Genomic DNA, 15,087 nt, shown 5'->3' with positions numbered 1-15,087 from the left:
GAAGTCGAGTTAAAGGTTGAAATTAAAACTAAATTAAATAAACAACAAAGCAAAAAAGGGGAAAATAAACTTAAAAGGGGTTAATAGTCTTAGTCAAATGACTGATTACAGTGTCAGTACAGTTTTATGCAAATGTCTTGTGGACGGGGTTTGGGACACAAAACTGCAAAACTATACCGAGATATTAGAGCTGCCTCTCTAATAATAGTTAGTTCGAACTCACACCTTCTTATTAACTAGACACAACCGAAAAACAAAAACAAAATAACAAACAAAAACAACAAAATTAAAAATGTGGATAAAAATGAAAGAAAAAATAAAAGAGAAGAAAATAATAATAATACTAGGTTTACCAAACCAACTAAACAAACACAACACCAGAAATTAAGTGGAATGTTAAGTCAAGAATACAGTTAGTTAGCCTAGTATGAAACTGGATAAAAGGAGATAGGGGGGGGGGGGGGAGAAAAACACAATAGTGTAAATAGTTCCTTTGTATTAATTTGACCCAGCAGTATGTTTTGTTGATGCAACCGTAATTGGTCTCACGCTAGGCAGCGTAAAAGGCTAGAATGCGGTCGGCTATTACTGTAATCATGAAACGCAAGCAGTCAATTGAGCCTACAAATACGTTTAATCGGACGTGGATAATTTTTTATTATCCTTGCGTACTAACGGTGACTAAAATCACTTAGTACAACGCTCGACACGGAAAACAATTCAAAAAGCAATGTGTAGTAACACTGAATCAGAATTATCGCGGAGCAAGGACCACCGGCGTTAAAGCAGCAGTGGGGGGGGGGGTCAGTTGTCTATTGACAGTGGAGCAAGCTCGAGTGATCTGTGTCACTCCAAACACTGACTGACAGCTGACAGCCTGCAGGACTCACTCCCTTTCGGGGCGTCTGCAGGCGTGGCTCAAACTCGCCAACGAGAAGGGAGGGGGAGGTACTCAACCACGCCTCCACGAGCCACACAGCTCTTCACAAGGACTATGGCGCCACCTTGTGGAAATGCGTACACGGTACACGTAAGCAGCTAACGTCTTAGCGCTCTGTTAATCCGCTCGCCCAGGAGCTGAAACTTTGAGTCGGCGGCTACAGAAAGCTCAGTCACGACTCAACTTTTCCTACAAGCTAGGTGTAGGAGGACACGGGGAAAGTGACTCGGACGTCGTTTACGTTGCTCGCGGTTAGCTACTCCGAAGCACGTAACTCGAGTCTGGTCAAAGCGATGCACATCGGCTGTCACCTGACTTCCCACAATTTCCGGAAACACAACACACAAAGACAAACAACTTCAAATTCAGCCAGCTGAAATTTAAAAGTTGCACAACTCGAGTTCTATCACGTACGTTTTCAAATACAAGCCACTATTTTCTCAAACGGTGACCGGCTCTTTCTTTTCTTCCATCAATCAATCCCGTTATTCTCGTTTACCTATAGCAAGCCACTCCGGTGGTAACACACGCAAGATGGCGGCTAACAAATGCTTGATTCAACGCTGAAGGGTAAAGTTAGTGCAGTTCTATGTAAGCAGAAATGTTTTCCTTTTTACACAGAGCCAAATGATTAGGTACACTACGTGAAATGTGTTTTACTTTTCACGTCCAAAGTCTTGTATTTTCGAGTGGATCTTCTTATGTTATATGGCCTCACACGGCCGGCACCATTATGTAGCGATAATTGGGTCGTCTTTTGGACGAATTAATAATCTGGACGTTACAGAGGTAAATTATATTTACCTCGATAACCTCTAGGGGCACCACGTTGGTTTTGCTTTGGGTTAACAGGAGCAAACAACGACTAAAATCCTTCTTTCATCAGTCATTTATAATCTAAAGTCACCACACTCGATATTCAGTGGTTCGTTGTACTAACAAAAGAATAATAATCCACTCGGAAACACAGATGACTTAGGCGGAATAGAGTTAATAAAACATGCATTTATTCACGATTGCTACATTACAGAATCCAAACCCTGCCTATCTAACTATTCTACCGTCAGAAGAAAAGAAATAAAATAAAGCTAATGAAAATAAGGAAGGAATGCGAATGAATAAGGAAACAGGGAAAGGAGAAATTTGACCTGCCAGAACTGTGATATGTTTCAACCGTAAGTTGCACGCAGTGGTACCAATTTAGAGAACGTGGACTAACGAGAATAGGTGTTGCGTCGAAGCGAACAGAAAGGTCTTGAAAAAAAAGGGAAAAATAGTCAATGTTCGTTCCAAAAGGCAAGAAAATCAAAAGGGGGTATTCCACAGGTGATCAAGGGAAGCCGCTCAGGGGGGCTGACGTAGTTGCGCGGCTCGTCCCTTGATTGGTCGGCGACTCGGCAAGGTTGGTTCTGCCGGACAGCTGTCCGACTTCAGGTGTTGGAGCTCGGTTCGCTACGCGCCTGCGTACGGGGAAGGCCAGCCGTTGGAGGTGAGCTGGCACTGCGGCGGGGCGCCACCGAATAGCAGGTGAGGTGCGCGGCTTAGGTGCACAACCTTGAGTCCGGCGATACGTTGCAAGTGTACCCCGGGGCTGCGGAGTCCGCCGCTGGCGGGCAATCACCGATGGTGAAGAGGAAAAAAAAAGAAAAAAAGGAGTAAAAGAGTCTTTGGGGTCAGCGTTGCAGTTTGCACCTGCTTTGGCGTGGCGTGGAGCGAGTGTCTGCTCTCGGCAACGGTTGCTGCCAGAAAAGAAAAGGCCACGTGGTTGGCAAGTTCCTTGGAACAAAGAGTTCGAGCAGGCTGGGACAATTGCAGTTCGTGGAAGAGAGTTTTGGAAGAGCTTGGAAGCAAGAGAGAGAGCGAGGGGTCTTCTCGTCCTTTTAAAGTCTATGGGCGGGGCTTCAGTAGGTGGTGGCACACCCTTCTGTTCGCTCGCGCAGACTTTAGAAAAAAAAATATTAAAGGAATTAATAATTTGGCATTAAATTTGGTCAGTCTGGCAAATCAGTTTTCCCACACAACCCGTTTAACACACATCGTAATTAATGCATCATAAACTAACTTGTGAGGTAACTTCTACTTGTCTAATCTGACTGAACTGAAAGATATTGATTATCGTTCATTCTTTATGGAGTACAAATGAAATAGGATGTTCATACACACAAAGACATAACATGAATCATTCGTAGTTCAGTTATCTGTCGAGAATCATCATGGTATAAATGTGTAAAATGCGGTTACTTATATGAAATGTCACTAAGGATAGTTCCAAGTTTCACCACTTGACGGTGCTGTGGCTCCGTCTAGACGTTCCAGGAGTGCCCGTTTGGAAAGGTGGCGCCAGAATATCCTTTGTGATTGATAAGAAGTCATGAACATTCCTTTGATCAGTCATTTGTGTATTCCAAATCATTGGAGCCATTTGTTCGGGCTCCGAGAAGACGGGCTTGAATACACTCCTTCGGCAGACGCATAAATTCCTTTGTCACCTGGTCAGCGGCTTCAAAAGAGCTTTGTTGGTGGTTGGGTGACCACCTGCAGAGCTAACCAAGCTTAGATCCTGTCTGGGCAGTGGAATATTTATGCGACTGCAGAGAATTTGCTTTCGAAGAAGCAAACTTTAAAAAAAAAAATTAGAGGGTGGATTGGGCCAGAGGCCATAGTTGTTACAATAACAACATGGCTCTTGAGCGTCCCCTAGAGTAGAAAAATGAAAACAAATCCCGGCACGTTTGACCTAGAGTTACGAAAATTCGCAGGCACAGGTTAGTCACCCGAGTCGCGCAAAAAAGTCCATTGCAGCCATATGCTAAAATTAACAAAAAGTGAGCTATGAATTTTTGACATTTTTGGACATTCACAGGCAGGCCATGTGGAGCAGTGTGACAATTCCCGGTGTTCTGCCAGAGAACGCTATTTATTTTGGGCCGCAGGTTTGTTTCAAAATCGCGCAAACAGTGGCCCACACACGATAAATCAAGATAAATACAATCCATGGTGTCCCATGGTAACCTACTAAGCCCAGAGACTTTTAAACATAACATCAAATAAATATGATGAAGAGATAAGGGTAATGTAAAACAGAAAACGAAGGTGCGGAAAAAAAGCAAAAGGCTTGAATTATGAATTATGAACTAGTTTATTTTTGGAATGATAGACTTCAAATCAAATAAAACTTTATTTATAGCACCTTTCATACATTAAAATATAAGTCAGTGATGAGCAATTAATAGGGATGTAACGATATCCAAACATCACAATATGATATCACGGTATGAAGGTCATGATACGATAATTATCATGATATTGTGGGGGCGTTGCCGATATATAAAAAAGATAACAATATTGTAAAAAAGAAAAAAGAGAGCTCATACTAAAAAAAAAAAAAAAAAAAAAAAAGCACAATATTGTGCTTTTGTACATAACAGCAATGCATATAAACCACCTACAATCTCTAATAACAATATTGAGGCACTTACTTGGTAATGCAAGCACACACTGATCGAATTAGGTTCCTCTTCATCTGACAATTAGCATAGATTTTAAACATAGAAGGCCAAAACATCCCTAGTGAAAATTTAATTGTACTAATAAACTAGCCACTAGAGGGTGCTAGAACTGCACAAATGGAAATCAACCTGACTTTTTTTTAACAGATGTGTTCCTTTTAAATATTGTGAACATGACGACGACGATATTGTGGCAGTTTTAACATCGCGATATCACGATATTTCCCTTATCGTGACATCCCTAGTTATTAAAACATCCATAGTACAAAGAAAACCCACCACTCCCCCAACATCCCCCATGAGCATATCACAGCCCTCACCCACACTCCACCCCCCTTTTTATTGCTGCTGGAAAGTCTAACTGAATTAGTTCATTTTAAAATTTGTGAGCTGAACTTTAAACTAGTTTGCATAGAAAATGAACTTTCCCATCTTCGCAAACATTTTACATTTAACTTCATAAAAGTTGTCCTGTTGTGCATTTCATGAGAGAAGTTGTCAGTGTCATTTCTCATTACCATTTCTTATATGTGACCACATATTTCTAATATACATTGATATGGTCTTCTAAATTCCAATGAGTTTTTAGTATAAAGGTATCGTTTCCCTCTGCTGTCACACCTAATGTGCACATACGCAGGAACCCGCCACCCACGCACCAATGCCTTCCTTTTTGTCCCCTTCAGCTGACTCCTTTTGTCATATAGAATTACCACAGGCACATTTTGTTTCTAAATCTTTTTTAAGCACCATAACGCATATAAGCAGTTCCTTAGTTGGGACTTCAAATCATTACCAGTGTAATTCCCTCCACCGTGCAGGAAAATAAAGGCTGCAACCTTTGATGTAAATTGGAAATGGGACGATTAAATTAAATTAACACAAAAGACTGAAATAAATGTACATTTTACAGATTTATGCAAAATTTTTAAATGCAGGTCAGTGGTTTAGATGTTTAGGCCTATAGCAAAGACTTTGAAGGCCCCGACCACTAATTTATATTAGGGATGTCACGATAAGGGCAATATCGTGATATTGTGATATTAAAACTGCCACAATATCGTCATGTGGTTCACAATATTTAAAAGAAACACATCTGTTAAAAAAGTCAGGTTGATTTCCATTCGTGCAGCTCTAGCACCCTCGAGTGGCTAGTTTATTAGTGCAATTTAATTTTCATTAGGGATGTTTTGGCCTTCTATCTTTAAAATCTATGATTATTGTCAGATAAAGGGAAACCTAATTTGCTTGTGAAGCGATCAATGTGTGCTTGCATTTGCAAGTAAGTGCCTCAATATTGTTATTAGAGATTGTAGGTGGTTTATATGCATTGCTGTTATGTACAAAAGCACAATATTGTGCTTTTTTTTTTAGTATGAGCTCTTTTTTTACAATATTGTGATCTTTTTTAAATATCGCCAACGGCCCCATAATATCGTGATAATTATCGTATCGTGACCTTCATATCGTTATATCGTATCGTGATGTTTGGATATCGTTACATCCCTAGTTTATATATTACTTTGGTTCACGAACTACCATCAAAACTATCAAATCATTTGCTTTGTTCTGTATCATATAATTCAGGTGTTGTTGGGTGTTGGTGTAAATTAGCACCTGGTATGGCCCACAAGAACGTGAAAAGTGCAAATGTTATTTGGCAGCAATGGAAAATGTTGCAGTTTTTGCTGGCAGACCCGTGCAGGTCGCCCTGCAGGGACTCGGCAGGAGTCTTTCAGCTCGGCAGATCAGTGCCCTCACCGCATATAAGGCGTCTTGGTTCTCTCGAAGGCCTCTTCAATCCCTTCCAGTGCCTCACATTGCACTTGTTTTTTTTTTTTCATGGTGTTCTCTGCAAGGCAGAGCGCAAGCCTGACCATATTTGAGAGAGGCTGCTATTCCGCCGCTCTCGCTTTAAACGTTTCTCAGTATGTGGCATGGCACCACAACAGCAAACACCTAACCTCGCATTAGCAACACATAATCAATGGGTTTGTCCACTGGGCACTGCCTTCTGCAAAGTGCAGTGTGAAAAGGGTTTAATTCTATTTCCATTTGTTTTAATGGAAGAAAAACTGCTTTGTTGCACTAACAGAGTTGCAGAACAAATCAAGTTTGCGAACCAAGGTTCCATTGTACTTTAGCTCGATCATTGTTTTCAAGATGAATTACTGATTTTACTTAAATCATAACAGATGGTTCATTTCTCGCCACATTTTTTCCCCGCAATTCTTCATCTCTGATTTCTTTTGTATTTCCTGTACAGAATGGCAACTCTATTGAGCAAGTTCAGGATAGATTTTTCAGACATCACTGTCCTCGGAGACATAAACACCAAGCCTAAAAAGGAGAAGTAAGTCTTTCCCAACAAATGTTTTGTGTTTTTGTAATTCAACGATCTTTGGTATAATTGTCTCTTTCACTCGGATGATTAATCAGATGACAAATTTGTTACACATTTGTTCATTTGAATGTGAAATAATCAAGATTTGATTTCTCTGAACTCAAACATTCTAGATTTATTGATCAAAAATATTTTTTGTGTGTATTACTAATTGCTTTATTAGATTGGCCAACAAAAATTACGCAAATGTAGCAAAGATTTGCTCTTAAATGATAAACAGGCAGCACAGTTCATCATATTTTTTATAATAATGTCCCATTTTGCAGTGCATTGTGTGTGTGTATGGGGGGGGCTTTTCTGTTTTGTTTTTATGGAGGGTCGATCTATCATTCCGTTTGTCCCAGATTGTATTACAGTTTAAGACCCTTTGATGGTCTGCTCGACCTTTTGGTAGACCACATTTTGAGTCACTGTATTCTATTGGAAAATGTGTTGAACTGAACTTAGCCTGATTGGGCCATCTCTACCTCTTGGTTGAGGTATGCTATGCACAAAATAACCACTGGAAGTCACTCTACTTTTTGACAGTTAGAGCTTTCAGTCATCCTGCCATTAGCAAGTGAGAAACTTGCAAATCACTGCTGACATGGGCACTATCTTTGGCTGAACTATGAAAGATAAGTTGTTTTTTTTGACATGTTTTATCATCTAACATGTTACTTATTCAAATTATGTCAGTTGATGCAACACAAAAACATGTTATAAGGGTCAAATAATTTTTTAAAAACATGTTTGACCAAATGGTTGAGATGGTTGTTCATGGTAAAAATTAGCATGGCGGGACAGCTCAACCATATGGTTACAGGTCAGTGATGTGTTAATTTCACAGAAATTTACAATTTTCTACACTATAAAAACACTTCTATTCATACATTGTTGTCAATATGTTTTTACTATAGTGTTTTTATATTGAAATTGATTGATTGATAGGTTGTACAAGTTAGCAAACATGCTAACCTTGATGATGGTGAGTCGTTTCTTTATCCTCCCTCTATTTGTTTTTCGGGGAAAAAATGATGGACGCTAAATCATTTTATGGTTCAAGGCCAAGGAAATTTTCTGGCCCTTGTACCAGTAGATCCTCAAGACTGAGGCTGATCTGTCATTCTGATGATGAAATTGGGTATCCTGATTATCTGCCCAAACAAGCAGAGTTGCATGGTGAATCCCCTGATTCTGTGGATGAAGATGAGCTGCCCGACCAGCACACCTGCTAAGAGGAAGAGAAAGGGGGGAAAATACCCTAAAAACAGTAAATGAAGAACTGGATGACAATGTCAACCCCTAGCAAGAGGAAGAAAATGACTGAAAAGAAAGAAAAAGAAGCCAGATGTATTTTGGAAGCTATTGTAGATATTGAGGACATCCAGATTCCTGAAATGGTCAAGACACCCTTTCAGTACTTCAAAAGGATCTTCACAGATGAGCTGATTCAACAGATTGCTCATCAATCAAATTTGTAATCCAATTTGGGATCCAATCAAGACTAATCCTGCAGAGATCGAAGATTTCCTGGCTATGCTCCTTTTCATGGGTGTTTTTGACTTCCCAGCCATGGAGGAAAACTGGTAGTGTATCTTTGATGTGATAGCAGATATAATGCCACAGACAAGTGTCAAGTAGGGCGGCACGGTGAATGAGTAGTAAGCATGTCCGCCTCCCAATACTGAGGACGCAAGATCGAGTCCAGGCTCCGGCCTTGTTGGGTGGAGTTTGCATGCTCTCTCCGTGCCTGCGTGGGTCTTCTTCGGGTACTCCGGCCTCCTCCCACATTCCAAAGACATGCGCATAGCAGGTTAATTTGGCGCTCCAAATTGTCCCTAGGTATGCTTGTGAGTGTGATTTGTTGTTCGTCTCTGTGTGCCCTGCGATTGGCTGGCGACCAGTTCAGGGTGTACCCCACCTACTGCCCGAAGCCAGCTGGGATAGGCTCCAGGACTCCGGCAACCCTTGTGAGGAGTATGCGGTCAAAAAAATGGATAGATGGATGGAAGATTCAAGCAGATGGATTTTTGTGCAAAAAACACAAGAGAAAACTTCATTATAATAAAATGGACTTGACATCAATTATTAAGCTCTCTCTTTTTTTCTTTTTTTTTTTACATTTTCCTTGTTAATTTTTGTCTTTGCAGGTTATAAACAACAATTTAATTGCTATTGCACATTATTAAATTTATTACCATCAATGTCCATCTCAACCATTTGGTAGAGGCTCATATTATAAAAACTAGGGGGGTGTAAATATAATTTTGATTTAATTTTGTTATTAGTGGCCCAATAACTGAGAAAATATGAAAAAATAATTTTTTTTTAATGTTTTTTTTTTTTGGAGTGACCATTAAAGGTTTAAAGCATGACTGTTTTCTCACGTTCAGCATTGCTGCCTTTGAGGAGTTGATTGAGCCCTATCTGTTGAAAGAAGATGACATGGAGCAGGAGGTAGCTGAGCGCTTGAAAAACAGCGAACCATGGAGGATCACAGACAATGAGCTGGAGCTTTATCGTGCCAAGGTCTGAAACTAATTATATACCATTCTTCTACTGCCTTAGCCTGTGTAGGGGTGTAGCCTATTTGGTATCCTATCTGGTATCTTTCTGTGTAGAACTCCATGGTCTTCTTAACTGCTTTCAACTGGTAAAGTGTGCATTGGTGCAGTGAGATAGAAGATGCCGAGCCAGTAAAAAGGTCACAGTGGCACAACGGCCTAGCTCAAGTCACCTATCTACTTATGTGCCAAAAATCCTATTCTGATCTGTTAGACATGTTTAGAAAAGCTTCTGATTTGAAAATTGAGGTGGTGTCCAAACTACAGCCCGGGGCCTATTTTCGGCCCGCCGTCCATTTTTCAGTGGCCTGCGACATATACTAAAAATGGCATTTGACTGAGTTCAAATAAAACTAGAGCTGCGAGCAGCTATAAAGGGCCCTCGCAACCCGGGCCACGTTGGGGTATTTGCACGTCGGGGTACTGGCATGTTGGGATACTGTCAAATAGGAAACCATCTAAATTGTAAACGTTTTTGCCATGCTTTGTGTTTTTAAAGTTTCATGGAAAGGCCAAAAACGATGCACAATTAACAAAATAAAATCAAAATGGATTGGCACATGGCTATATAGAATACTTTTTGAATATATTCGGCATGCCTGCCAATATTCACACATCTAGCTGAATCATATAATCGGAAAGACTTCATAAAAATGTCTAGAGGGCGCTATTGAGCCATTTATTACAAATTGCACAACAAATCTCTAAATAAAATATTCATGTTCCAGACAGGTCTGGTGTGTGTGCAAAGTTTTGTGAGTTTTCACCCATATTTAGACTCTCAAAAAAGCATTTTTCTTCACAAACAATGCATGGCTACAGCAAAGGCGTGTGACAAAATAAAAAAATTCAATAACTTTTCATCTTAAATATCTTAAGATGAAACACGCCAAAGAATGAAGACGATCTGATAAGTTCTGTTGAAAATATGACCCCTATAAAAGGCCCCAAAAAATGGCTACAAATACCAAAGTAAATCAAAATGGCAGACTTCCTTTTTGATTCAGCATATGGCTTTAGAAACCTTTTTGTAAGTCTTAGGCTGATAGGTATCCCAATTTTTACAAATCTAGCTGAATCATAAAACACAAAACATTTGCAAAAGCTTCATAAAAATGTCTAGAGGGCGCTATTGAACCATTTATTGCAAATTGAATAAGAAATCTCTAAAATATTCATGCTGATGACAAGCCTGATGTGTGTGTAAAGTTTCATGAATTTTTGCACATGTTTAGACCAAAAAAAAAAAGCAGCATTTTACTTGGCAAACAATGCATCGCCATGACAACGGCGTGCGACAAAATAAATAACTTTCGATAACGTTGCATCTTAAACATCTTAAGATGAAGCACACCAAGTTTAAAGACAGTCGGATAAATTTTGTAGGAGGAGTTCGTTAAAATATGACCCCTAAAAAAGGCCACAAAAAATGGCTACAAATCCCAACGTAAATCAAAATGGTGGACTTCCTGATTGGTTTAGCATATGGCTCCAAGAGACTTTTTTGTACATCCTGAGCTCTTATGTTTACCTGCAAATTATCATAGCTTTAGGTGAAACGTACAACCGGGAATGCTTTGTCTGTTTAATCAAAACGCAAAATATGGTGTGCAATTCCAATGCATTGCTATGGCAACAGCGTGTGACAAAATAAAAAACTTTCGATTACTTTGCATCTTAAACATCTTAAGATGAAACACACCAAGTTTGAAGACAGTCGGATAAATTTTGTAGGAGGGGTTCGTTAAAATATGACCCCTGAAAAAGGCCACAAAAAATGGCAACAAATCCCATCATAAATCAAAATGGCAGACTTCCTGTTTGGTTTAGCACATTGTTCCAAGAGACTTTTTTGTACATCGTGGGCTCTTATGTATGCCTGCAAATTATCATAGCGCTAGGTGAAACGTACAACCGGGAATGCTTCGTTAAAGAGGAGTTTTTTTTAGCTCAAAATGTGATGCCCGGCCCCTACGGGACTTCCTGTTGGGTTTAGCTTTTGCACCAAGAGACTTTTTTGTACATCCTGGGCTGTTACATATGTCTACAATTTTTCGTCGCTCTAGCTGCTTCGTACAACTGGGAATGCTTCATTAAGAAGGATTTTTTTCCTTTGCAAAAAGTGCATGCCACGATAACAGCGTGTGACGAAATAAAAAACTTTCAATAACTTTTCATTTTCAACATCTTAAGATGAATCACACCAAGTTTGAAGATGATCAGATAAACTCTGTAGGAGGAGTTTGTTAAAATATGACCCCTATGAAATGGCCAAAAAAAATGGCAACACATTCCAAAGTAAATCAAAATGGCGGACGTCCTGTTAGGTTTAGCATATGGTTCAAAAAGAGTTTTTTGTACCTCGAGGGCTGTTATATACCTCTACAAATTTTGGTAACTCTCGGTGAAACGTACAGCCGGGTATGCTTTGTTAAAGAGGAGTTTTTTTTAGCTCAAAATGTGATGGCCGGCCCCTGGGGGACTTCCTGTTGGGTTTAGCACAGGGCACCAAGAGACTTTTTTTGTACATCTTGGGCTGTTACATATGTCTACAAATTTTCGGAGCTCTAGCTGCTTCGTACAACTGGCAATGCTTCTTTAAGGATATTTTTTTTCCTTTGCAAACAGTGCATGCCATGACAACAGCGTGCGACGAAATACAAAGCTTTCAATAACTTTTCATCTTCAACATCTTAAGATGAATCACACCAAGTTTGAAGATGATCGGATAAACACTGTAGGAGGAGTTCGTTAAAATAAGGCCCCAATGAAATGGCCAAAAAAATGGCAACACGTTCCAAAATAAATCAAAATGGTGGACTTCCTGTTAGGTTTAGCATATGGTTCAAAAAGAGTTTTTTGTAGGTCATAGTCTGTTACATATGTGTACCAATTTTCGTAGCTCTCGATTAAACGTACAACCGGCAATGCCTCGTGAAGTAAGAATTTTTAAACTCTAAATTTGATGCGCCACCGCCGTCATATAGTATATCAAAAACTTTTCATTTTTCACAATGTTGTTGTCCCAGGTGTTGAGATGGTACATCCCAAGTTTGAAGTCAATCGGGTTAACCGTGTAGGAGAAGCGGGCAAAAGTATGACCCCTGTAAATGTGCAAAAATTGGCAAAAATTGGACATTTAAATACTCATACCTCACTTTCTGTCTATTTTAGGGTACACACTTCAAAGAGGTTTTTGTTCATTGGGATGTGCTACAGGTGCCACACAATTTTCTGAGCCGTCGGACAATCGTAGCGGGACAGGGATCCGTTTAACCTATGTAGGGGGCGCTAAGGAGCCATTTTTCTGTTATCATGTATGGCGACTTTAAAATATCAAATTTTTCGCCAGGCCTGATGTGCGTGTAAAGTTTGGTGAGTTTTCGGTCACGTTTAGTGTCTCAAAAATGTGATCGTTTGCGGAGAATAATAATAATAATAATAACTAGAGCTGCGAGCAGCTATAAAGGGCCCTCGCAACCTGGGTCACGTTGGGGTACTTGCACGTCGGGGTACTGGCACGTTGGGGTACTGTCAAATCGGACAAGGACCATCTAAAATGTTTTTGACAAGCTTTGTGAGTGCAAAAGGCCAAAGATGGTGTGCAATTCCCAAAATAAATTCAAAATGGCGGACTTCCTTTTAGGTTTAGCATACGGCTACAGAATACTTTTTGTAGGTCTTAAGCTAATAGGTATGCCTCCCAGTTTTCACAAATCTAGGTCAAGTCATCTTTAGTTGTGTATCGCTTGAATCATACAATTGGAAATGCTCCATAAAAATGCATAGAGGGCGCTATTGAGCACAACGTTGGGTTACTTGCACGTCAGGGTACTGGCACGTTGGGGTACTGTTACATGGAACAAGGACCATTTAAAATGTTAGTTTTTTCCATGCCTTGTTTGTGCAAAGTTTAATGAAAGAGGCCAAAAATTATGTATAATTCCCAAAATAAAATCAAAATAGCGGACTTCCTCTTTGGTTTGGCAAATGGCTACATAATACTTTTTTGTAGGTATTAGGCTGATAGGGGTCTGTCCTAATTTTCACAAATCTAGCAGAATCATACAATCGGAAATACTTCATAAAAATGTCTAGAGGGCGCTATTTATTGCAAATTGCACAATAAATCTCTAAAAATTCATGTTCATGACAAGTCTGATGTGTTTGCAAAGTTTCATGAGTTTTCACACATGTATAGATAAAAAAACAAAGCAGCACTTTACTTGGCAAACAATGCATCGCTATAGCAGCAGCGTGCGACAAAATAAAAAACTTTCGATAACTTTGCATCTTAAACATCTTAAGATGAAACACACCAAGTTTGAAGACGGTCGGATGAACTTTGTACGAGGAGTTCGTTAAAATATGACCTCTGAAAAAGGCCACAAAAAATGGCAACAAATCCCATCGTAAATCAAAATGGCGGACTTCCTGTTTGGTTTAGCACATGGTTCCAAGAGACTTTTTTTGTACATCGTGGGCTCTTATGTATGCCTGCAAATTATCATCGCGCTAGGTGAAACGTACAACCGGGAATGCTTCGTTAAAGAGGAGTTTTCTAGCTCAAAATGTGATGCCCGGCCCCTGGGGGACTTCCTGTTGGGTTTAGCACATGGCACCAAGAGACTTTTTTGTACATTGTGGGCTGTTACATATGTCTACAAATTTTTGTAGCTCTAGCTACTTCGTACAACTGGGAATGCTTCATTAAGAAGGATTTTTTTCCTTTGCAAAAAGTGCATGCCACGACAACAGCGTGCGACGAAATAAAGAGCTTTCAATAACTTTTCATCCTCAACATCTTAAGATGAGTCACACCAAGTTTGAAGATGATCGGATAAACTCTGTAGGAGGAGTTCGTTAAAATAAGACCCCTACGAAATGGCCCAAAAAATGGCAACACATTCCAAAGTAAATCAAAATGGCGGACGTCCTGTTAGGTTTAGCATATGGTTCAAAAAGAGTTTTTTGTACCTCGAGGGCTGTTATATACCTCTACAAATTTTGGTAACTCTAGGTGAAACGTACAGCCGGGTATGCTTTGTTAAAGAGGAGTTTTTTAGCTCAAAATGTGATGCCTGGCCCCTGGGGGACTTCCTGTTGGGTTTAGCACAGGGCACCAAGAGACTTTTTTTGTACATCTTGGGCTGTTACATATGTCTACAAATTTTCGTAGCTCTTGCTGCTTCGTACAAATGGGAATGCTTCTTTAAGGATATTGTTTTTCCTTCGCAAACAGTGCATGCCATGACAACAGCGTGCGACGAAATACAAAGCTTTCAATAACTTTTCATCTTCAACATCTTAAGATGAATCACACCAAGTTTGAAGATGATCGGATAAACACTGTAGGAGGAGTTCGTTAAAATAAGACCCCAATGAAATGGCCAAAAAAATGGCAACACGTTCCAAAATAAATCAAAATGGCGGACTTCCTGTGAAGTTTAGCATATGGTTCAAAAAGAGTTTTTTGTAGGTCATAGCCTGTTACATATGTGTACCAATTTTCGTAGCTCTAGATTAAACGTACAACCGGCAATGCTTCGTGAAGTAAGAATTTTTAAACTCTAAATTTGATGCGCCGCCGCCGTCATATAGTATATCAAAAACTTTTCATTTTTCACAATGATGTTGTCCCAGGTGTTGAGATGGTACATCCCAAGTTTGAAGTCAATCGGGTTAACC

At 39.8% G+C, this 15,087-nt stretch overlaps 1 protein-coding gene across 1 annotated transcript in view; it reads left to right on the top strand.

Annotated features, from left to right (window-relative positions):
* slc12a2 (solute carrier family 12 member 2) overlaps nt 1-15,087 on the top strand; it is a 441,149-nt gene that overhangs the window by 398,738 nt on the left and 27,324 nt on the right. Inside the window, exons 24-25 of the mRNA XM_077497763.1 lie at nt 6,716-6,802; nt 9,229-9,364. Of these exons, the coding sequence (XP_077353889.1) occupies nt 6,716-6,802; nt 9,229-9,364 (223 nt within the window). The remainder of the gene's footprint in view (nt 1-6,715; nt 6,803-9,228; nt 9,365-15,087) is intronic.

The sequence above is a fragment of the Festucalex cinctus genome, chromosome 15 (genome assembly GCF_051991245.1).
Source record: "Festucalex cinctus isolate MCC-2025b chromosome 15, RoL_Fcin_1.0, whole genome shotgun sequence".
Classification (NCBI taxonomy): domain Eukaryota; kingdom Metazoa; phylum Chordata; class Actinopteri; order Syngnathiformes; family Syngnathidae; genus Festucalex; species Festucalex cinctus.
The sequence above is the reverse complement of the archived record's forward strand: the minus strand, read 5'-3'. Positions and strand labels throughout refer to the sequence as shown.